Source organism: Hypanus sabinus, chromosome 2, assembly GCF_030144855.1.
Source record: "Hypanus sabinus isolate sHypSab1 chromosome 2, sHypSab1.hap1, whole genome shotgun sequence".
NCBI classification, from domain to species: Eukaryota; Metazoa; Chordata; class Chondrichthyes; order Myliobatiformes; family Dasyatidae; genus Hypanus; species Hypanus sabinus.
Genome location: NC_082707.1, coordinates 10,852,580 through 10,878,399, shown reverse-complemented (window position 1 = coordinate 10,878,399; position 25,820 = coordinate 10,852,580). Strand labels below are relative to the sequence as shown.

Here is a 25,820-nt window from a genome sequence, read left to right as displayed (position 1 = left end):
GCCCGACTGAGTGAGTACGGTCTTACAATCAACCCCGCCAAATGCCAGTTCGGACTCGATACCATTAACTTCCTGGGCCACAGGTTTACTAAAGACGGGGCAACCCCTCTGCCCGCTAAGGTAGATGCGGTCCGCCACTTTCCCCGACCCACCACGATCAAAGGCCTTCAGGAATTCGTAGGTATGGTCAATTTCTACCGCCGCTTCCTCCCTTCAGCTGCCCGGATCATGCGCCCCCTGTTCACCCTGATGTCGGGTAAGGGCAAGGACATTACCTGGGATGAGGAGTCCGCCGCCGCTTTCGTTCAAACGAAGGAAGCTTTGGCGAACGCCGCAATGCTAGTACATCCCAGAATGGACGCCCCTACCGCCCTCACAGTGGACGCATCTAACACGGCAGTCGGTGGGGTGCTGGAGCAACTCATTGCAGGTCGCTGGCAACCCCTGGCGTTTTTCAGCAAACACCTGCGGCCACCCGAGCTCAAGTACAGTGCTTTCGACCGGGAACTGTTGGCGCTCTACCTGGCAATCCGGCATTTCAGGTACTTCCTAGAAGGTCGGCCCTTCACCACGTTCACGGACCACAAACCGCTTACCTTTGCGTTTACGAAAGCGTCTGACCCCTGGTCGTCCCGCCAGCAACGCCACCTGTCCTACATCTCTGAATACACGACGGATGTCTGGCACGTCTCGGGTAAGGACAATGTCGTGGCGGATGCGCTCTCTCGCCCTACCGTTCATGCCCTTGCAGCAGGCGGATGAGGAGATTCCGAGTTACAGAACCGCAGTCTCTGGTTTGCAGCTCCAGGACCTCCCCGTAGGCCAAGGTGAGAAGACCCTACTCTGTGACGTCGCCACCGGCCAGCCCCGTCCCGTCGTCCCGACAGCCTGGCGGCGCCGTGTTTTTGACTCCATTCATAACTTGGCGCATCCCCCCATCCGGATGGTTTCCAGCAGGTTCGTTTGGCACGGACTCCGCAAACAGGTCAGTGAATGGGCCAAAACGTGCATGCACTGCCAGACGGCCAAGGTGCAGCGGCATACCAAAGCCCCACCGCAGCAGTTCCATCCCGCCCACCGGCGTTTCGACCACATTCATTCACATTCAGAGCGCGGCACCTCCTGACTATTGTGGACCGGTTCACGAGATGGCCAGAGGCGGTCCCGCTCACCGACACCACCTCCGAATCTTGCGCCCGAGCCCTGATCGCCACCTGGATATCTCGCTTTGGTGTACCGGCCCACATTACCTCCGACAGAGGCGCCCAGTTCACCTCCAGCCTGTGGTCCGCTATGGCCAGCCTTTTGAGGACTCAGCTGCACCACACCACTGCCTCCCACCCACAGTCGAACGGGCTAGTGGAGCGTTTCCACCGTCACCTGAAGTCGGACCTCATGGCCCGCCTGCGAGGAGCCAACTGGGCGGACGAGCTTCCCTGGGTCCAACTCGGCATCCGCACAGCGCCCAAGGACGACCTGCACGCCTCATATACGGTTGGTATACGGCGCGCCCCTGGTCATCCCCGGGGAGTTCCTACCAGCCCCACGGGGGCAAGAGGAAGATCCCGCAGCAGTCCTGGGCAGATTACGCGAGAAGCTCGGTAACCTGGCCCCCATACCCACTTCACAGCACGGGCGGCACCCGACCTGCGTACCCAAAGACCTACAGAACTGTAAGTTTGTGTTTGTACGAAGGGGCGGGCATCGGCCACCGCTGCAGCGGCCATACGAGGGGCCGTTTATGGTGCTCCGGAACAACGGGTCCACGTTCGTGCTGGACGTTGGGGGGAGAGGAGGTTTTCACGGTGGACCGCCTCAAACCGGCCCATGTGGACCTGGCGCAACCGGCCGAGTTTCCGGCACCTCGGCGCAGAGGCCGACCTCCCAAGCAGGTTCTGGCCCAGACTGTGGACATTGGGGGGTGTATTGCCGATTCTGGGGGGGGGGGGGTTATATGGCAACCCATTTCCTGGCACATCCGAACCGGCTCACAATTAGATAGCCTACGGGGGTTTGCGAGCACAGAGCTTTGGAGCCTCTGCGCCACGGGGGACAGGTCGAGAGAGGCTGAGGATTTCGAATAAAGTTTTTCCTTCGACTGCAGTTACCGACTCCGTGTCGTAATTTTAGCGCTGCGTGTAGCACACCGCTACAGGGTAACATATTAGGAGAACCTTATTCCACCGAGAGGGTGTTTGGAATCTGGAACATACTGCCTGAGTGGGTGGTGGAGAATGAAAATCAGGTTTTATATCACTGGCATATGTTGTGTATAATTTATTGTTTAGTGGCAGCAGTATGTTGCAAAACATAATAAAAATTATAAATGGCAACAAGCATAGATAAGAAATGGAAATTAAATAAGTAGTGCAAAAAATGAGGAAAAATAGTGAGGCAGTGTATATGGGTTCATTCTCCATTCAGAAATCTGGTGGCAACATTCCTGAACCATTGAATGTGTGTCTTCAGGCTCCTCTACCTCCTCCCTGATGGTAGCAATGAGAAGAGGGCATGTCTTGAGTGATGGGGGTTTTTAATGTTCTTATGCTCTTACAGTGTAATACATAAAATATCTACAATACTGCAAAAGTCTTAAGCACCCTAGCTATGTGTGTGTCTAAGCCTATTGCACAGTACTGTATACAAGAACTAAAGAACAATAAGCAAATACACTGTTCATCAAGCAGAAGTGTCACAGTGTGCACTCACCCCCTGATGCTTTCGAAGCCGTTTTGCTTTCTCTGTTGATGTGGTCTGAGAGAACCAACGCAGAACAGCCTCTTCTGCCAACACTTCCAGCTGGTACAGAGTCATCAGCACCTGAGCCACAAAACAGAATACGTGATCCCATGTTACTTCACTCCTGATGAAGGGTTTCAGCCCGAAACGTCATTATTACCTCCTCCTGTCTGGCCTGCTGAGCTCTGCCAGCATTTTGTGTTTTTTATTCAGAATACCTCTTCCTGCTCTGAATTTTGCTGCTCCTATAGTTTTAAAAAAATTGTGGTTCTTTTGCTTACTGCTTAACTGCTCCCACCATTCTTTGCCCAGGTAACCCTGGTTACACCTTATCCCCATGGTCATCCCATCGATGCCACCTTCCCTGTAGTTTAACAAGCAGGGCAGCACAATAGCATAATGCTGTTACAGGGCCAGCTGTAAGATCAGGGCTCGAGACCCTCCACTGCCTCTAAGGAGTTTGTACATTCTCCCCGTGACTTCATGGGTTCCCTCCCACATTCCAAAAAACATACAGTCAATGAGTTATGGGCGTGCTATGTTGGCACTGGAAGCATGGCAACACTTGCTGGTTGCCCAGCACAATCCTCACTGATCTGATTTCATGCATTTCACTGGATGTACATGTGACAAATAAAGCTAATCAAAACTGTTTAAAAGTACACTTTGTTGCCCCAGTTCTGACAAATGAACTTCAACCTGAATGGTTCGCCACACGTGCTGCCTGACCTACTGAGTATTTCCAGCATTTTCAGTTTAAAAAAAATTATTTCCAGCATCTGAAGTTTTTCTTTAAAAGATTTTAACTGAATCAAAGCAATTTGTGAACTATTTTACTTCCCCAGAGTTCTGTTGTCCATATCTTACCTCACAGTTCATAGATCAACCATGCTACCAATTTAAATTGGAACATCAGCTCAATTATAAAATTTTAAAATACAAGAAATATTTAACACAGAAACAGGCTCTTTGCCATCGATATGCTTACAGATTGTCTAGGGATCCTTCTTTAACCCACTTGACATTCAAAATTTTTTTAAGATCTTTCTAATTCTTTCTTAAGACAAAAGGCAGGATGTCAGGACTGGAGGTGAGAGTTGGGCTGATTCCGATTGCTCTTCCATGACGTTTACTCCCCTCTCCATGGCGACGAAACTGTGAAACCACTCTGGCTGCTATGCACTTCATGTCTGCGAGCGTTGCAGCGATTTGCCCTGCAGTGTGATGAACCGAGACTGAGGCTAAGGACCTGCTCCAGCTCAATGGACTCAATTTGGTTCGGAAAGCTGTTGCTTGCTTTTATTGTTTAAGTGATTTGTGTTTTTTCCCCTCCCTCTCTTTCTCTGTACTTTGGGTGTTGGTGTTTTTTTAAATTGGGTTCTTGCAGGTTTCTTGCTTTGTGGCTGCCTGTAAGCAGATGAATCTCAAGGTCGTATAATTTATACATTCTTTGATAACAAATGTACTTTGATTCTTTGAATCCTATATCACTCAAGACTCCTTATTTCCAGTTGTTTGTACCTGACATTTTTTTCTGTCCTTATGTAAATCTTCAATATCCAAGTTGCCCTAATCATGTCATCTTTGCCTTTCATCTTTACTGGAACATGCTGGCTTCTGAACTCTTACCAACTTTCTTCCAGAAGACTCCTACGTATCAGCTGTTGTTATACCTGCAAGCATCTGCTCCCAATCTAATTTAGTCGGCTTGTCTCTTACTATTGAGATTGGTCCTCCTTCATTTCAAGTCCTGCAGGAAGCTGCAAATTCAGCTAGTTCCTCCGTCGTGGGCACTAGCCTTTCTGTCATCAAGGGCAGCTTCAAAAGGCTATACCTCAAGAAGGTAGTATTCATCATTAAGGACCCCTATTACCCAAGCCAAGCCCTCTGCTCATTGTCACCATCAAGTAGGAGATGCACACACTGAGTGTTTAGGAACAGCTTCTTCCCCTCTGCCATCAGATTTCTGAATGGACAATGAACCCATGTACACTACCTCAGTATCTTTTCTTCTTTTTGCACGACATATTTAATTAATTTTAAAAAATGTATTTATCACAATTTATATTTTTATGTATTGCAATGTGCTGCTACCGCAAAATAAATGTCACAACATATGTCAGTGATATTAAAGCTGATTCTGAACTTGCTGCATGTAATTACTGAATTAATATTGAAGTCTTAATGTGAGATCTTTAAAGGTCTTCCAACCCTTGGTTCAGATTTTGCCTTTCTTTTTATCTTACATAAGCTCCTGACAGAACCTTCCTAGAGGAACTCATGACCTAAGTCATACAACACAGAAACTGACCCTTATCCCAATGGTCCGAACTCATCACTTTTCAGAACTCACACAAGTATGGTCACTGCAGCCAAAATGCAACCCATTAACACTTCGACATCTGCCCCCCCAGTTTCAGTTCCATAAGATATAGGGAAATTAGGTCCTTCAGCCCATCGAATCTATTCTGCCATTCAACATGACCAACTTTATCTTGAGATCAATCAAGAGCATATCAATCTCTGCCTTAAAGACGCCCAATGATATAGCTGCCACCCCCTCTGTGGCAATGAATTTCAAAGATTCATTACCCTCTGCTGAAAAAATTCCACTTCATTTCTATTCTAAAGCACCCCTCTTTGTTGAGGCTGTGGCCTCAGATCCTAGACTTTCCTATAGATGGAAGCATCCTCTCCACATCTAATCTATCCAGGCCTTTCCGTATCTGGTAGGTCATCTAACAAATTCCGCTCCTTGCACTATCAGTATCATACTGACTTATTGGGAGACCCGTAGGATATCCCCAGAAGAATGATTGCTCCTCTCTTATACATAATTTCTAAACATATTGCCTTGACCATCAACTGCTTAAGCATACACTCTAAATGCTGCTGTTTGGTTCTCCCTAATCGCTCTCCTCTTTTGCCTTTTCATCAGGATTGAACTTTTTGTGTGTTGGAATATTAAATTGCGAGTCTCTCCCGTGCTTCTGTGAACGGAATATCGGAATGAGAATCAGATGTATTATCAATGGCTTTACATGATGTGAAATTTGTTGCTTTGCAGCAGCAGAACAGCACAAACACATAAAATTGCTATGAATTACACAAAATAAATATAGTGCAGAAAAGGAATAACAAGGCAGTGCTTCTGGACCATTCAGAAATCAGATGGCAGAGAGGAAGGAGATTTTTCTGAATCATTGAGTGGGAGTCTTCAGGTTCATGTTCATGTACCTCTGCCCTGATTCAACAAGAAGATGGCATGTTCTAAATGATGAGAGTCCTTAGTGCTGGACGCTGCTTTCTTTCCTGAGGCACTGCTTCTTGAAGTCTTCGGTGCTGAGAGGATGGAACTCCCTGAGTCTTGTGATCCTGTGCATTGGAGTCTACACACCGGACTGTGATGCAACCAGTCAGAATGCTCTTCACTGTACATCTCAAGAAATATCGAAGTCCTTCTCAAATTCTTAATGAAGTAGAGCCGTTGGCATGCCTTCTTCCTAACTGTCTCACTTTTGGGCCAAGATAATCCTCCAAGATGCTGATGGCTAAGAACTTGAAGCTACTCACTGTTTCTACCACTGAAACCTCAATGAGGTCTGGTGTGTTTTCTCCTGACTTCCTCTTCATGGTCCACAATTCCTTGGTTTAGCTGACGTTGTGTGTGAGGTTGTTTTTGCAACAGCCACCAACCATAATTACTAGTACCGATCATGTTCTAAGCTTGTAAGTCTTACCTGTGAAGCTCCTTACATTAAGACCATAAGACTCAGGAGCAGAATTAGGCCAATTGGCCAATCAAGTTTGCTCTGCCATTCTATCATGACTGATTTATTATCCTCCTCTTACCACGTTTTTCTTTTGATTAGTCTTGGGAGTTTAAAAAACATAACATGGCTCCATCACCTGTCACAGTACTGTCTGCTCTCCTTTAGAACTTTCCTGTCACTATCTCCTCTCCATCTTCCACAATCCCAACTTTGCCTCCTTTAACTTATAATAAAGATAAGACATAATAAGACAATAAAACATATTGTTTTCTTGAACATATAATCCAGGATTTAAATATACCCAATGACTTGGCCTCCACAGCTGTCCATGGCAATGAATTCCACAGACTTACCACCATCTGCCTTAAGAAATTCCTCATCTCTGTTCTAAAGGAACATTCTTTTATTCTGACTCCCACACTACTGGAAACATCCTCTCCATGTCCACTTGGTCCAGCCCCTTCAGTATTTGATAGGTTTCAATGAGATCTCCTCCCCCCCTCCATTCTTCTAAACTCCAGTGTGACAGTCCCAGAGCCATCAAAATCTCCACATACCTTAACCCTTTCATTACTGTGATCCTTCTCGTGAACCTCCTCTGGACACACTTCAATGCCAGCACATCCTTTCTTAGATACAGGCCCAAAACTGCTCACCATAAAATAAGCCTCAACAGCCTTCCAGATGTCCATAACCTGCCCAAATCTGCTCTGCCCACTGTTCCTGCTTAGTGTATCTTTTATATTTCCCTCCCCACTTGCTGCACTGCTATTAAGCTTCCCGCTTTCACTGCCAAGTGAGCTTAAATATTCCAGGTATCAATTCCAGGCACCTTGGAGAACACTAATCCAATGTGAAAATCACCATAAGTTGTTGATTAAGCTGTAGTTGGACTACTGTGTAGAGTTTGGTTTTAGGAAAGACATGGTTAAACTGGAAAGAGTGCAGAAAAGATTTGCGATGATCTTGCCTGGGCTGGAGGACCCGAGTTATACGGAGAGGTTGACCAGGCAAGGTCTTGGAATGTAGGAGAATGAGGGACAACCTTATTCAAGTGTTTAATAGGTAATGGCAACAGTCTATTCTTTGGTGAAGGCAAATACAAAATGAAAAGGCAAAGGTTTAGGCTAAGAAGGGAATAATTTAAAAACAACCCTGAGGGACAACTTTTTACACACAGGAGATGGTGAATAAATGGACCGAGCTGCTAGTGAAAGTGGTTGAAGCAGGTGCAATAGTATCATAGAAATTTGCAAAGTTTTGGCATGACATCTAAGATTTTGACAAACTTCTGTAAATACAAGATAGAGAGTATACTGATTGGTTGCACCATAGCCTGATATGGAAACACCAATACGCTTGAATGGAAAAGCATACAAAATGTAGTGCATACTGCCCGGTCCATCACAAACAAAACCCTCCTCCACCACTGAGCACATCTACATGGAGAGCTGTCACAGGAAAGCAGCAACAATCATCAAGGACCCCCACCACCCAGGCCGTGCTCTCTTCTCTCTACTGCCAACAGAGAGAAGGCATGGAAGCCTCAGATCCAACACCACCAGGTTTAGGAACAGTTGTTACCCATCAGCAATCAGGTCCCACACCACCAGGTTCAGGAACAGTTATTACCCCTCAACCAGCAGGGCTCACATCACCAGGTTCAGGAACAGTTATTACCCATCAACCAGCAGGCTTTTGAAGCAGAGGGGATAACTTCGTTCAACTTCACTCACCCCAACACCGATTCCACGACCTTTGGACACACTTTCAGGGACCCTACAATTCACTCTTGACCCCTGTCTACACCTCTCATAATTTTGTATACCTCTAACAAATTCTCCTCTTAATCTTCTACATTCCAAGGAATAAAGTTCTCAACCGGCACAAGCTAGGTTTCTAAACAGCACAGTTGAGACTTTTCACACACTCAAAGTTAGTTTGTTTTCATGTTTATTTTTCCTCTTTTAACAACTTCCTCTCTTCGTTCCCTCCCCTGCCCCAGAGGATGCACTAACAGCTTTACCAAGCGCTGTTCAAGAGACTCCTTCACCTCTTTAAGATGCTCCACCCAAACTCAAATGATGCGAAGCAGCAGGGAGAGACCAGGAAATTCCAAAACACAAGAGGTTCTACAGATGCTTTAAATCCAGAGCCATACACACCAAATGCTGGAGAAAGTCAGAACGTTAGGCAGCATCTATGTAAGTGAATAAACAGTCAACATTCTGTGCCGAGGTCCTTCATCAGGACTGGAAAGGAAGAGTATGAAGGCGGAGTAAGTTGAGGGGCAGGGGAAGGAGTACATCTGGCAGGTGGTAGGAAAAGCCATGTGGGTGGGGAGGGCGGGATAAAGTATGAAGCTGGGTGGTGATAGGTGGAAAAGGCAAAGGTCTGCAGAAGAAGAAATCTGACAGGAGAGGAGAGTGGACATGGGAGAAAGGGAAGGTGCAAAGGGGCCCCAGGGGAGGTGGTAGGCAAGTGAGCAAATGGGGGGGGGGAGCAGAGTGGGGGGAAAATTGCTTGGAGCTGGATAAATCAATGTTCAGGCCATCAGGTTAGAGGCTAACGAGTTGGAATATAAGGTGTTGCTCCTCCAACCTGAGCGTGGTCTCATCATGGCAGTATAGGAAGCCATGTACCGACATGTCGGAACGTGAATGGGTATAGGAATTAAAATGGTTGGCCACCAGGAAATGCCGCTTTTGGTGGTGATTGACAAAGTGATTCCCCCAACTTACGTTAGGTCTCACCAATGAAGAGCAGGCCACATCAGGAGCACCAGATACAATAAACCACCCCAACAGATTTGCAGGTGAAATGTTGCCTCACCTGGAAGGGCTGTTTGGAGCCCTGATTGGAGGTGAGAAAAGTGATGAATAAGCAGGTGTAGAACTTCAGTCACTTGCAGATGTATGTGCCAGGAAGTTGATTAGTAGGGAAGGCTGAATGGATAAGAAAGTCACAGAGGGAGTTATCCCAGTAGAAAGCAGAAGGTGTGGAGGGAGGATGGAGATAAGGACATGTTCGGTGGTAGGATCCTTTTGAAGATGGCAAAAGTTGTGGAGAATGATGCGTTGGATGCAGAGGCTCATAGGGTGGTAGGTGAGGACAAGAGGAATTCTATCACTGTTAAGGTGGCAGGAAAATAGAGAGTGCAGATATCTTGGGAATGGAGGAGATGTGGGTGAGGGCAGGATCACTGGTGGAGGAAGGGAAACACCATCCTGTGAAGGAGGACATTTCTCGATGTCCTGGAAGGGAAATTCCATGTATTTTCTCCAGGCGGGCCACAAGAAATGGCTGGGTTGCTCAGCATCACATTGCAAGTCTGAATGGCTCAGGCTGCTGACATGAAACATTAACCGTTTCTCCATCCAAAGATGTTGCTTGGCCTGCTGAGTAATTCCCGGAAGTTTTAATAGGCTGACAGTAGAACTTGATAGCTCAAGGCATGTTTTCAATAGTAAAGCTCTGTATTTTTTTTAGATGAATTAGTACATTGTGAGGCAGGTCACAAGCTGTTAACAACACTCCCAAGGGGCAACAATGAGAAGTGCCAAAGCAAAGAACATACTGGCTCTGAAGTCTTCAGAATAAAGACAAGAAGTTCAGAAAGGGATAAGAATTTACCTTAAGGCGACATGGAAACAAAATTGAAAAGTGTGATGAGTACAGCACTAAAGGTGTTATATTTGAATGCGTGCAATATAAGAAGTAAGGGAGATGATCTTGTAGGAATTGGCAGGTATTACGTAGATATCACAATGTCATGGCTGAAAGATTACAGTTGGGAGCTTAACATCTAAAGACACAAATAGGGGTGGCAGAGAGGATGGGGTGACTCTGTTGGTAAAAAAAAGGTATACAGGTTATCTGAAAGTAGAATGGTTCGTAAGCCGGAACGTCATTAAGTGAATAAGCAATTACCATTTATTAATATGGGAAAAATTTGAGAGTGTTCCCAGACCCAAAAAAACAACCTACAAAAATCATGCCAAACAACACATAAAACCTAAAATAACAGTAACATCTAGTAAAAGCAGGAATTATATGATAAATACACAGCTTATATAAAGTAGAAATACTTTTCTGCAATCATTGCAGCACTGTCTAGCATAGTGAAAATCTCATTATGTAGTGCTACTAGTGTACTGGAAGCGGTCTCAGTGGAAGCACTCTGTCCAGTAACCTTTAAGCTATGAAGCTGCCAAATCATACCAAATACAGTGACACAAAAATACACAGCCTATATAAAGTAGAAATAATGTATGTACAGTGTAGTTTCACTTACTGGAATCAGGGAGACAACCAAGCACACTCTGATGATGGTGCGTTAGGCTAAGTCGTCAGAGTTTGGGGTGTTCGGCAATTTTTTTCCAATAAATTGCAGTTTTGTCACAGTTAAACAAGTCAAGTCACTTTTATTGTCATTTCGACCATAACCGCTGGTACAGAACATAGTAAAAATGAGACAATGTTTTTCAGGACTATGGTGTTACATGACACAGTACAAAAACTAGACTGAACTACGTAAAAGAAACAACACAGAGAAAGCTACACTAGACTACAGACCTACACAGTGCATAAAACAGTGCACAAACAGTGCACTTGTGCGTAAAGTGCACAAAACAGTGCAGGCATTACAATAAATAATAAACAGGACAATAGGGCAAGGTGTCAGTCCGGGCTCTGGGCATTGAGGAGTCTGATAGCTTGGGGGAAGAAACTGTTACATAGTCTGGTCGTGACAGCCCGAGTGCTTCGGAGCCTTTTCCCAGATGACAGGAGGGAGAAGAGATTGTACGAGGGGTGCATGGGGTCCTTCATAATGCTGTTTGCTTTGCGGATGCAGCGTGTAGTGTAAATGTCCGTGATGCTGGGAAGAGAGACCCTGATGATCTTCTCAGCTGACCTAACTATCCCTCTGCAGGGCCTTGTGATCTGAGATGGTGCAATTTCCGAACCAGGCAGTGATGCAGCTGCTCAGGATGCTCTCTATACAATCCCTGCAGAATGTGATGAGGATGGGGGGTGGGAGATGGACTTTCCTCAGCCTTCACAGAAAGTAGAGACGCTGCTGGGCTTTCTTTGCTATGGAGCTGGTGTTGAGGGACCGGGTGAGATTCTCCGTCAGGTGAACACCAAGAAATTTGGTGCTCTTTATGATCTCTACCAAGGAGCCGTCGATGTTCAGCAGGGAGTGGTCGCTCCATGCCCTCCTGAAGTCAACAACCATCTCTTTTGTTCACATTCAGAGACAGGTTGTTGGTCCGTTAGCCGCTGCACCTCCTGTCTGTAAGCTGACGACCCACCATGGTTGTGTCATCGGCGAACTTGATGATATGGTCCGAGCTGTGTGTTGCAGCACAGTCGTGGGTCAGCAGAGTGAACAGCAGTGGACTGAGCACACAACCCTGGGGAGCCCCTGTGCTCAGTGTGACGGTGTTGGAGATGCTGCTCCTGTTCCGGACACTGAGGTCTCCCAGTCAGGAAGTCTAGGATCCAGTTGCAGAGGGAGGTGTTCAGGCCCAGTAGGCTCAGCTTTCTAATCAGTTCCTGAGGGATGATTGTGTTGAATGCTGAACTGAAGTCTATGAACAGCATCCGAACGTATGTGTCTTTTTTGTCCAGGTGGGTTAGGGTCAGGTGGAGGGTGGTGGCAATGGCATCATCTGTTGAGCGGTTGGGACTGTACGCAAGCTGCAGGGGGTCCAGTGAGGGGAGCAGCAGGGTCTTGATATGCCTCATGACGAGCCTCTCAAAACACTTCATGATGATGGATGTAAGTGCAACGAGATGGTAGTCATTTAGGCAGGACACTGAAGACTTCTTTGGCACGGGGACGATGGTGGCGGCCTTGAAGCACGTTGGAACGGTGGTGCTGCTCAGGGACATGTTGAAGATGTCAGATAACATCTGCTATCTGGTCTGCACATCCTCTGAGCACTCTACCAGGGATGTTGTTTGGTCCAGCAGCCTTCTGCGGGTTGACCCTGCACAGGGTTCTTCTCACGTTGGCCACGGTGAGACACAGCACCTGGTCATTTGTAGGAGGGGTGGATTTCCTCGCCGCCATGTCACTTTCCACCTCAAACCAGGCGTAGAAGTTACTCAGCGCATCTGGGAGGGAGGCATCACCTGCACAGTCAGGTGTTGTTGTCCTGTAATTGGTGATGTCCTGGATGCCCTTCCACATATGGCGTGTGTCGCCGCTGTCCTGGAAGTGGCTGTGGATTCGCTGGGTGTGTACACACTTTGCCCCTCTGATGGCCTGGGAAAGTTTAGCCCTTGCTGTTGTTAGTGCTGCCTTGTTGCCTGCTCTGAAGGCAGAGTTGCGGGACCTCAGCAGTGCACGCACCTCCGCGGTCATCCATGGCTTCTGGTTAGCGCGTATAGTGATGGTCTTGGACAGAGTAACATCATCAATGCACTTTCTGATGTAGCTGGTCACTGATGCTGTGTACTCCCCTAAGTTGGTAGAGTCACCATCGGTTGCAGCTTCCCTGAATATGTGCCAGTCAGTGTGCTCAAAGCAGTCTTGAAGAGCAGAGATGGCTCCTGCTGGCCAGGTTTTCACCTGCTTTTGAACCGGTCTGGAGCGCCTGACGAGCGTTCTGTATGCTGGGATGAGCATAACAGAGATGTGGTCTGAGTATCCGAGGTGAGGGCGGGGCTCTGCCCTGGTACATGTCGGGGATGTTTGTCTCAGCGAGGTTCAACGCGTTCTCCCCTTTTGTTGCAAATCCACATACTGATGGAATTTGTGGAGCACTGACTTAAGGTTATGCTTCCTGCTGTTTCTAGTTTCTCTCTGCCGTCTCCAGCAGTGCATACTGTACTAGACAGCAACAGAGAGGCACCGTGCAGATTGCTCAACCAGCCTACAGAACATTGGATCAGTTAGCAGATAACCAACAAATCTTAAGTAGACCATACCTTGACGATGACAGACCACAGTGCCTCATGTTCGATGAAAAACTCCTCGATAGCAGCCAAGCAATTCTGATGATCAATGGCCCGCTTGATGTAGTTCTTAAACACCTGTGACCACTTCTTCAAAAGCTGAAATGAGAGAAATGAATCAAAACATCACCAGTCCTGCTTGCTTTGTTCATGCAGTTTAGCTTGAATTTTAACTGTGATCACTATAGAAACCAGTGGTACCCAGTAAACTGAGCAACATACAAAAAATACTGGAGAAATTCAGCAGGTCAAGCAGCATCTGTGAAGGGGTATAAACAATTAATGCTTCCAGCTGAAACCCTTCACCAGTCCAGATGAAGGTTCTTGGCCTGAAATGTTAACTGTTTATTTCCTTCCGTGAATGCTATCTGACCTGCTGAGTTCCTCCATTTTTTTGTGTGTTTTGTTCATCTGCAGAATCCCTTGTGTTTGGACAACATTGGCTTATTTTAGACCATAATACAGAGAACCAGAATTAGGCCATTCAGCCCATCAAGTTTGCTCCATCATTCCATCATGGCTGATCCTGGGTCCCACTCAACCCCATACATCTGCCTTCTTGCCATATCCTTTGGTGCCTGACCAACCAGGAAACTATCAAATTCCACCTTAAATATACCCAAAGACTTGGCCTCCACCTCAGTCTCATCGTTGGCAGGGCAATCCAACGATTCAATACCCTGTGGCTAAAAAAAATCCTCCTTACATCTGTTTGAAAAAGTCGGCCCTCAAATTTCTGGATACATCCACCACTGGAAACATCCTTTCCACGTTTCCCCAATCTAGTCCTTTCAACATTTGGTATGTTTCAATCATATCCCACACCCACCCGGCATTCTTCTAAATTCCAGTGAGTATATTCCAAAGCTGCCAAATGCACCTCATATGTTAACCACCTTCATTCCTAGAAAATGCATGGTCATGCATTTTGGGAGTGGAAGTAAATATTTTCTAAATGGGGAGAAAATCCAAAAATCAGAGGTTAATTTGCAAGTAGAGTCCGTGGTGAAGAAGGCAACTTCAATGTTAGCATTCATTTCAAGGGGTATAGAATACAAGAGCAGGGATGTGATGCTGTGGCTTTATAAGGCACTGGTGAGGCCTCACCTTAAGTATTGTGAGCAGTTTTGGGCTCCTCAACTAAGAAGAGATATGCTGGCATCAGAGAGGGTCCAGAGGAGGTTCACAGTTTTATTTCAGAGAATGAACGGGTTATCATATGAGGAACGTTTGCTAGCTCTGGGTCAGTATTTGCTGCACTTTAGAAGTATGGTGGGGGGGAAATCTCATTGAAACCTTTCAAATGTTGAAAGGCCCAGACAGAATAGATGTGGAAAGGATGCTTCCCATGGTGGAGTCTAGGACAAAAGAGGACAAAGCCTCAGGACAGAGGGGTGTCCATTTAAAACAGAGAAACAGAGAAATTTATTTAGCCAGAAGGTGGTGAATTTGTGGAATTTGTTATCTCAGGCAGTGTGGAGGCCAGGTCATTGGGTCTTTGGCATAGCTTGATAGGTTTTTGATTGGACGTGGCATCAAAGGTTATAGGGAGAAGGCTGGGGAGTGGGGCTAAGGAGAGGAAAAAAGATTCAGACATGATTGATAGTGGAGCAGACTCAATGAGCCAAATGGACTAATTCTTCTCCTATGTCTTACAGTCTTATGGAATCATCCTTGTGAATCTCCTCTGGACTCTCTCCAATGACAACACATCCTTTCTGAGATATGGAGTCCAAAACCAATGACAATACTCCAAGTGCAGCTTGACCAGTGTCTTATAAAGCATCAGCATTATTTCCTTGCTTTTATATTCTATTCCCCTTGAAATAAATGCCAACATTGCATTTGCCTCTTTACCACAGACTGAAACTGTAAATTAACCCTCTGGGAGTCTTGCACGAGGACCCCTAACTCCCTCTGCACCTCTGATGTTTGAGCCTTCTCCTAATTTAAACAATGATCTGCACTATTGCTCCTTTTACCAAAATGCATTATCATACATTTCCCAACACTGTATTCCATCTGCAATTTTTTTTGCCTATTCCTCCAATTTGTCTAAGACCTGGTGTAATCACGTTCTTGCTCAGCACTATCCACCCCTCCACCTATCTTTGTATCAGCCACAAGCTTTGCCACAAAGCCATCAATTCCATTATCCGAATCAGTGATAAACAATGTGAAAAGTAGCAGTCCCAATACTGACCACTGAGGATCTATGGTACAGGTACAGTTCAATGGGACTAGGCAGAATAATGATTCAGCAGATTAGATGGGCTGAAGGGCTCTCTTTTCTGCTCTAGTATTCTATGATTTGTCATTTAGATGGTTGCTGAAACTCTTTCATAATCTGCCCTCAGCCTTTAGGACTAAGGCTACGTCCATACTAGACCGGATAATTTTGAAAACGCCTGTTTCGCATAAAAACGATAGGCATCCACACCAAGCATTTTTGAAAATATCTCCGTCCACATTAAAACAGGTATTTGGGCGAATCTCCTCCTACTGGGCATGCGCAGGACACATCTACAGAAAACAAGCAATGTGTCTGGTGTCGAATCTCGCCGTGAAAGACTTGGAGCACGTTTGTCCAGTTACGGACTAGAAAATCTAGAAAAAGGAAATTGCCAAACGACAGACAGCTGTTGGCTCTCACGCAGGAGGACTCAAAACTAAAAAAAAACAAATACTGGAGCGTATGGAGGCAACCAACATGGAGTTCACGGACAGCATTGGAAACATTTCCTACAGCCATAGTCTCTTCACCGATGAAAGGGACGACAACTACAACTAAATGCAATCAGGCTTGTTACTGGGCAAAACAAATTTGCTGTTACATCATTTGTTTGCCTTTACTTTTGCTGTATTTAACACGTGCAATAAAACAAGTTACTGGGCAAAAGTGATTTTATTTTTACCTCAAAAAAAGTGAAACTTACAATTTTCCTTTTTTGGCCTTAACACTTTCACGTCTATGCCAAACATAAGCTACTACTTAAAAATTACATTTCGGAAGTAGTGACAACTGCATCTACCTATTGTCTGCACAAGCAATACATTAATAAAGCACCTTGTTAAATGTATAAAATGTCTGCATCAGTGTTATCTTGTATTTCTATATAATGTTACATTAGGCTGTTACACATCTATTATCAGAGAAGTACTTGCATAAATTGGTAAACCACCTTCACACAAGCAAGGACAGAAAACAGGGCAAAGTGAGTATACTTATTCAGTAAGTTATGGGTCAAAGTATTTGCAGAGTACAATTCTAACTCTTCTGAGTTCAGCCTCGTTGCCCTCTGTCCTGAAATTGTTAGGTTGTTTGGGGGTTTGGAATTCTCTGTCGTACTGCAAAACTGCAGTAACATCCTGCTCAGGGACAGTCTCCTGAAGCTGTCTGCCATTGTTGTTGTGGTGTTGGAGGTTACATTCAAGATTCAAGAAAACTATGAAATGCCGTGCTGCCACTACCATCTGTTCTGGCATGTCATGCCCCCCCCCCCCCCCCATACACACTACACCAGCCAATCGGCGTTTTCATATTTAAACACTCTAGAGAGTGTTTTAGAAAAGCTCCATTTGGGGGGGGGGGGGAAACGCTGTTTCAGTGTGGACGGAGGGTCAAAATGTAGAGAAAAGGCTTCGGTTACGGATTTATCTGGTCTAGTGTGGACGTAGCCTAATAGTGTTATAATAGCCTAATGGAGCAGCAAGACCCCCCCCACCCCAAGGAAACAAAACATTTTAATATCAGTTAGCAATCGTTAACACCTTAGAAAGAACCTTGGAAGGACATTACCACCTAATCAACAGATACACTCCAACTTATCCACAATGCTACAATGGCAGAGTGAACCTGGACAACTTACTTAAATCTTGGCATTCAGTTAGTTTCACTAATGTCCAACAACAAAATTTTCTTTTACAATTTTTATTTTATTGAGATACAGTGTGGAAAAGGTCCTTCTGATCCTTCAAGCAACGCTGCCTGCAACCCGATTTAAGACTTGCCTAATCACGGGACAATTCACAATGACCAATTAACCTACCAACTGGTACATCTTTAGGTTGTGGAAGGAAACCCACATGGTCACGCGGAGAACGTACAAACTCCTGGCAGCTGGAATAGTAGATGTTTTTTTTCTCCAGCTAGTATCAACGCTCTCACCCTCAATAAAAGTGTGTACAATGAGAATACCTAAGCATTAAATATGATCACACACACAAACTGCTGGAGGAACTCAGCAGGTCAGGCAGCATCAGTTAATTTATTTAGAGATACAGACCCTTCCGACCCTTCAAGCCATGCCACCCAGCAACCCCTGAAAATCCTGCTTCAACCCTAACCTAATCTGGAGAGAATTTACCCATCTTTGGACTGAGAGAGAAAACTGGAGCACCCATAGAAAACCCACACATTCCATGGGAGAGACATACAGACAATCCTTATGGAGGACTCCAGGATTGAACTCCGAACTCTGACTCTCTGAGCTGTAATAGAGTCATGCTAACTGCTACGCAACCGTGAAAATGTCATCTGTCACTTGTTTATTCCTCTTCACAGATGTTTCCTGACTTGCTGAGATCCTCCAGGTCTGAGAGACGGTGGGGGGGGCAGATCGAAGGAGAAAGATGGATGAATCTCAAGCACCAGCACCATGTAAAATTTTCGTCTGTGAAGAGCTTTTCAAACATTCAAAAGGAATGGTCATGGACAAAGCTGGTAGTTTACTGTTTTACCGATCCTTCTTAAAGCATTGTTGTACATGTGAGGTTCAGAATCGGAATCAGGTTTAATATCACTGGCATACGTCATGAAATTTGCTGTTAAGCAGCAGCAGTACAGGGCAATACTTCATAATAAAAGCTATAAATTACAATAAGTGTATCTCTCTCTCCATACATAGAAATAAATTAAATAAGTAGAAGAAGAAGAAGAAAGCCCTTAACACCGAGTGCAGTCATCGGGACGCTGTCGTTACGGCATTTTTTTTTTAGCAGGCTTTCTTGTTTTTATGAAGCCGAGTTGCTAGCTCGACGCTCAACCCAGCACGGATGGAAAGCATGCAAGGGAGCCGGCTGGATTTGAACTCGGAAGCCTTCGTTCCAAAGTCTGGCGCTGATGCCACTACACCACCAGCCGGATAAATAAGTAGTGCGAAGAGGGAAAAAAATCCTGTTAAAATGCTGGTTATTCTCAAGATTTTAACAACATCCATTCATTATGTGCCATGTTGTATGATGTGGATCATAGTACATACAACAGAAAATCTACAGCACATTACAGGCCCTTTGGCCCAAAATGTTGTGCCGACCATGTAACTTACTCTAGAAACTGCCTAGAATTTCAGGTGATTGATTGTTCTTGGCAAATTTTCTACAAAATGGTTTGACATTGCCTTATGGGCAGTGTCTTTACAGGATGGGTGACCCCAGCTATTATCCCGGTATTATCTTCACAGATTGTCTGCATGGCGTCAGTGGTCACATAACCAAGACTTGTGATGTGCACCGACTGCTCATATGACCATCCACCATCCGCTCCCATGGCTTCACGTGATCCTGATCAGTGGCGGGGTTAAGCAGGTGCCACATCTTGCCCAAGGGTGACCTGCGGGGTAGAGGAGGGAAGGAGCACCTTACACCTCCTTTGATGGAGACATTCTGTATATATAAATTAAATAAGTAGTTTGAAGAGAAAAAAAAATCCTGGCTATTCCCAGTGTTTTAACTGCATTCAAGGGAGAACGAAAAAGGAAAAAACTATGTTCAGGTCAGGATGGTATCTGATTAGCCAGGACCTCAGGAGTGATGATATTCCCATACACCGCCACTCATGCTCCTCTGGCTGGTAGTGCTGGGCTGAGGCGGAGCAGCAGCATTTTGGCAAATTACTACAGTACAATGCATCCTGTAGATAAAGAGCAGACAGGAAGCACCAGAGGTGAAAGGAGAACGCTATCGGTTGGAAAATTTGCTAACACTGATTCTTTTTAACAAAATAAACCTTCATTATAAAAAGTTATTTACAGGAATAAACCGTTCAATGGCTTTTCATTCTTTACATTGATAGCCTGTATTGTTCCAGTGCATTCATACACATCAATAGCACTGCTGCCACTCTGGGGTGCTATACAATAATTGAGGGGTTTCCTCCCCCAACCTGGCCCCTCACTCTCACAGAAGAACCCTACAAATGTGCTCTTTCCCCACTGAGCCCTTGCAGTGGCTGTATCGAGACTCAGCGTGTTCCTGCAGCTCGGAATGTGCCAGTTAGCAGCATTCATCCACGGACATCTCGATGTGCTTGCAGAGCTCTGTACCAATATAGAGAGCTCAGACATGCTGTATGAACTGATACCATTTTCATTCAATGACATACAACCCCCTTTCCGGCTTTGACAAGCCTAAAATGGAGAAAACAGGAGGTGCACACTTAGTGCACCATTAGCAACTCATTTATCACTTCATGTATGTGTCTTCTTTGCAAAATAGAGCTTCTTTGTTCAAATATTGCTCCTTTGGAATAATTATGCCAGGAATGCTCAAATCATTTGTTCCAACTATTTCACAATCACAGCCCAATAAAAACAGTTCAATGGGCTGCAAAACTGCAGAGGAATCTCTAGCAGGTTAAAGTTCAGCAGAAGCTCCACACCCAGGTTCCCTCTTCTGATAGCTTTGCTGAATCTGTGTTTTAAGATTAAAAGGTCAGAATTTTCTGCAAAAAAAAAAGTGCTGCAAGCCTCTCCGAGTCTTTGTATGAAAAAAACTACAATACTACCTGGGAAGGTCAAGGAGGGCAGATTCCTGGGAATGCCACCCTTATAGACTCCCTTGCAGACTGATCATCCCTATGCAGAAGTATATGCTGAGGCATATAAGGCGTTGGTCAAACCACATTTGGAGTATCACTCAGATTTCCAGCATCTGCAGATTTTCTCATTTGGAGTATTATGAACAGTTTTGGGCCCCATGGGGTTATTATGAGAATGATCCCAGGAATGAAAGAGTTAATATTGGAACAAACAACACACACAAAATGCTGGTGGAGCACAGCAGGCCAGGCAGCATCTATAAGGAGAAGCACTGTCGACGTTTTGGGCCGAGACCCTTCGTCAGGACTAGTTAATATACAAGGAGCATTTGATAGCTTTGAGCCTGTACTCGCAAGAGTTTAGAAGAACGGTGGTGGGGGGGGGGGGGGGGTGAAGGGAAATCTAATTGAAACCTACTGAACACTGAAAGGCCTAGATAGAGTGGATATGGAGATGGGATGTTTCCAATAGTTGGAGAGTCAAACAGACTCAGAATAGAGGGACATCTCCTTGGAATGAAGACAAGGAGGAATTTCTTCAACAACAGGGCAATGAATCTGTGGAATTCATTGCCATAGATGGCTAGGTACAGTCAATTAGTACATTTAATGTGGAAGTTGAAAGGTTCTTGATTGAAGTTGAAAGGGAGAAGGCAGGAGAATGGGATTGAAAATATATCGGTTGTGATTAAGTGGCTGAACAGACTTGGTAGGCCAAATGGTATAGCTTTGCTTTTATGTCTTGTGGCCTTATAGTGCTATCTCTTCACAATGCTGGAGCTAATTCCTGTAACTCCCCAACACCATTCCAGTTATAAAAGCAGGCTCATCTAGTCTATGGTGAACCATTCATCTGCCTAGTCCCATCAACCTGCATCCAGACCATGGTTCCATACCCCTCCCATCCAAGTATCCTTGGACACTACCTCACTTTTTTAATATATAGTATTTGTTACTTGCACAATTTTTATCTATTCAATATACATTTACTGTAATTGATTTACTTATTTATTATTATTATTTTATATTGTCTTTTTCTTCTGCTGCTAAGTTAACGAATTTCACATCACGTGCCGGTGATAATAAACCTGATTCTGATTCAATGCACGGTTGTGAAAAAACTATCTGTACGGATGGCTTGTAAAACAAAGTTTTCATTGTTCCTGGTATGTTCAATAATAAATCAATTTACGATTGCTATCCACCAACACAAGTTAATTTGCAGCAGGCCTCCAGAATTGCCAGAACACCAAGTTTAGGAGCCTTCAACCATCAGCTCTTGAACCAGAAGAGATAGCTTCACATTCCATCATTAAAATGTTCCAAAAATCTATGGACCCTTCAGCTCATGTTCTAAATATTTATTATTGTTTTTTCTCTTTTGTATTTAGACAGTTTGTCATCTTTGGTTATTTGTCCATCCTGTTGGATGCAGTCTTGTCAATGCTTCTATTGTGTTTCTTGAATTTACTGAGTATGCCTACAAGAAACAAACCTCAGAGTTGTACATGGTGACATATGAGTACTTTGATAATAACTTTACTTTGAACTTTGATATAGGAATTAGGCCATTTGGCCTATTAAGCATCTCTGCCATTCATTTGGGTCAATATCAGTATCAATACAGACAACGCGCTGGAGGGACTCAGCGCGTCAAGCAACATCTATGGATAGAAATAAACAGTTGATGTTTTGGGTGCAGACCCTTCATCAGGGTCAGTATTTTTTCCAACCCCATTCTCCTGCCTTCATCCCATAACCCTCAAACCCCTCATTAACCATGATTTCTCCACCTTCTTGTTCTGGTTGCTCTCCTGTCCTTTCCAGTCCTGATGAAGTGTCCCAGCTCAAAACGTCGACCCTTTTTTCTCTCCTGACCTGCCAAGTTGCTCCAGCATTTTGTTTGTGTTCAAAAAGATTTGACAGTTCTCCACCTTAAATATACTGAAATTTTCTTTCTTCCACCTTATATTGGTACACATGAAAACAATAAACCAATACCAACACTCCATTGATACAAGCCTCTACCTCAATAGATGTACAGAAAACAGGTTCAAAACCACACCCAGTACAAATACAGAATGGTATTTCCTGGTGGTCACATCCCATCACCCAACAAAAATATAGTATTAGCTGAAGGCTACCCTCATTGTGCCATGTTTCATGTTAAACTACTAAACCCTTCATCAGGACTGGAAAGGAAGGGGGCAGAATGGTCTTGGCCCAAAACACTGACTGTTCATTCTGCTCCATAGATGTCACCTCACTTGTTGGGTTCCTCCAACACTTTGTATGTGATGCTCAAAATTTCCAGCATTTGCAGAATCTTGTGTTTATCTTTTCATCTGCTGTTCTTCTACATAAGGGACAGCATGACAACTTTGCACATGTATTTAATGTATTAGCAGCTTATTCTGGCTGTTCCCAGTCAGGGACTAGTGATAGAGGCAGATACACTATGGATATTTCAGAGACTCTTAGGTAGGTACACAGATAATAGGAAAATGGAGGGCTACATAGGTGGGAAGGGTTAGATTGATCTTGGAGTAGTTCAAGTTTAGTTGTTATTCAACCATACATGAATACAGCTGAACTAAACTGTGTTCCTCTGGGGCCAAGGTGCAAAACATACTCAGCACAAGGCACAAACAGCACATTCAAGATCGCAAGCAAACATACAGTCACACAAAAAAAATATACACACATATATAGCCCATGTCCCGCTTTCCAAGTGCGTATATCTTACTGTACATACTATTAATATAAATTATTATAAATTGCATATTCAGACAGAGACGTAACAAAGATTTTTACTCCTCATGTAGGTGAAGGACATATAAAACAAAGTCTATTCAATTCAACAAACATACACGTGCAATCCAGCTTGTCATTCCAATGATCGAACATTGGAGGGCAGCACTGACAGGAGGGGCCAGCCCTCCAACTGAGTATGGACACCATGCTACACCACCTGCAGTGGGTTAAAAGGTTGATACGACATTTTGGGCCAAAGGGCCAGTACTGTATTGGACTGGTCGATGTTCCAAATCAAATTTCTACACCTGGTGTGATCACTGAAAATCTCACTTTGAATACCCAGCCTGATACTTGTGTTTTTCACAAGATCCTATTTATATTTCAGATTCTCAGCATCTAAAAGGCCGTGCAGATGGAAGAAGTCACAGTATGAGATAATTGCTTAAGGGCTTGAGAAAGGCAATTTGGAACACTGCCTTCACTAAGTGCTTTTTAACTAAAGAGCTGCTTAAATGCACACGAAAGAAATAGTGGATGCATTTTAAAAAAAGAATCACCAAAGCAAATAGGGGCTGGAATAGAAATCTTGATAGAATAATTTCTTCCTAAGGTCAGACCACATGTCACGTCTGTACTGTTATTGTTCTGCCTCAATGCACTGTGTAATGATCTGATCTGCATGAACAGTGTGCAAGACAAGCTTTTCACTGTATCTCACTCAGTACATGTGACAATAATAAACCAATTCCAAGTCCAACATTGAGGAATACGGCACTTCAGGAATCTTTGCAATGCACATAGTGTATAGTTTTACCTTGACCAATATTACACAAGGAAGGCTTACATTATAAGGATGTAACCTCAGCTTTTTATTTCCCTAGAGCTTACAAGTACAAAGAATCAATATCAATTTCTTTAACTTCTAGTAATTCCACCCCCTTGCCCTTTTTCCTTTATTCTCTATTCCAATTCCTCTCCCGCTCCTCCTCATCTCCAATTGCCTTCCTCAGTCCTCAATCAAACACCTTTTTTGGCATTTTAACTCCACTGATCTATATAGAGTCAACTATACAATTAATGACAGTTTCTTTAACAACTCTAATCTGGGTATTCAAGTACATATCTCTCTGAAAGTGGCAAAGTAGGTAAACACAAGAATCTTCAGATGCTGAGAATATTGAGCAACCCACACAAACTATGGTTCCCTTCTTCCATGATCCACCATCGTCTCCTATCAGATTCCTCTGTCTTCAACCTATTATCTTTTCCACCTATACTTCCCAGCTATACAAAGCAACCTCTCCCACCCACAGACCTTCCTCCTCACCCATCACCTGCCAGCTTGAACTCCTTCACTCCCCGTACCCCCCACTTCATTATTCTGGCTTCAGTCCCCATTCTTTCTAGTCCTGATGCAGGGTCTCAAACTGGGAAGGTGGTAGGTGAACAACTTAAGAACGAAAGTGATAGAATAGAAAGGGAGAGTGCAGAACCAGAATGTGAAATGACTGCAAGTTAGAGAAAACTATGGAGAGTACCCCAACAGAATGAGGTATTGCTCGTCCATCCTGAGTGTGGCTTCACTGTGGCAGATGAGGTGGCAACAGTTCAAGCACTGTGGGTATGCATTTAAGGTTTTGAGTATCTGCTGAATCTTTTTATTATTAAGTAATAGCATACATTACATCCTCGCTCACTTCTGCATACACCCAGTGGCCATTTTATTAGGTACACCTGTGCATTATTGCAAATATCAAATCAGCCAATCATGTGGAAGCAACTTAAAGCACACAGACATAATCAAGTGGTCCATTTGTTGTTCAGACCAATCATCAGTATCGGCAAGAAATGTAATCTAAGTGACTTTGACCATGGAATGACTGTTGGTGCCAGTCAGTGTGTTTTGAGCATCTCACAAACTGATCTCCTGGATTTTCAACACAACAGTTTCTGGAGTTTAGAGAGAACGGTAGGAAACAAACAAAAGTAGAAAACATCCAGTGAGCGCAGTTCTGTGGATGAAAGAGCCTTGTTAATGGGAGAGGGCAGAGGAGAATGGCCAGACTACTTCAAGTGACAGTAACTCAAATAATCATCGGTTACAACAGCGGTGTGCAGAAGAGTACCTCTAAACATATGACATATTGAACTTTAACTGGATGGGCTACAGCAGCGGAAGGCCACAAACATATGGCTCAGTGTCCATCTCCCCCCCCCCCCCTTCCTCATCACGTTCTACAGGGGTTGTATTGAGAGCATCCTGAGCAGCTGCATCACTGCCTGGTTCGGAAATTGCAACGTCTCAGATCACAAGACCCTGCAGCGGATAGTGAGGTCAGCTGAGAAGATCATCGGGCCATTACGGACCTTTACACAACACGCTGCATCCGCAAAGCAAACAGCATTTTGAAGGACCCCATGCACCCCTCGTACAAGCTCTTCTCCCTCCTGTCGTCCGAAGCATTCGGGCTCTCATGACCCGTCTATGTAATAGTTTCTTCCCCCCAAGCTGTCAGACTCCTCAATACCAAGAGCCTCGACTGACACCTTACTGCCCTATCGTCCTGTTTATTATTTATTGTAATGCCTGCACTGTTTTGTGCACTTTATGCAGTCCTGGGTAGGTCTGTAGTCTAGTGTAGTTTTTTTGTGGGTTTTTTTTTTACGTAGTTCAGTCCAGTTTTTGTACTGTGTCATGTAACACTATGGTCCTGAAAATTAATGAAAATCCACACACAAGCACAAACAACCAATGTGCAAAAGACAAC

The 25,820-nt window shown here is 44.5% G+C and overlaps 1 protein-coding gene across 1 annotated transcript in view; it reads right to left on the bottom strand.

Moving 5' to 3' along the window:
- Positions 1–25,820, bottom strand: part of eif2b5 (eukaryotic translation initiation factor 2B, subunit 5 epsilon) — a 78,503-nt gene that overhangs the window by 3,815 nt on the left and 48,868 nt on the right. Inside the window, exons 14-15 of the mRNA XM_059992000.1 lie at positions 13,452–13,577; positions 2,710–2,820 (exon numbers count right to left, since the gene is read on the bottom strand). Coding sequence (XP_059847983.1) covers positions 2,710–2,820; positions 13,452–13,577 — 237 coding nt within the window. The remainder of the gene's footprint in view (positions 1–2,709; positions 2,821–13,451; positions 13,578–25,820) is intronic.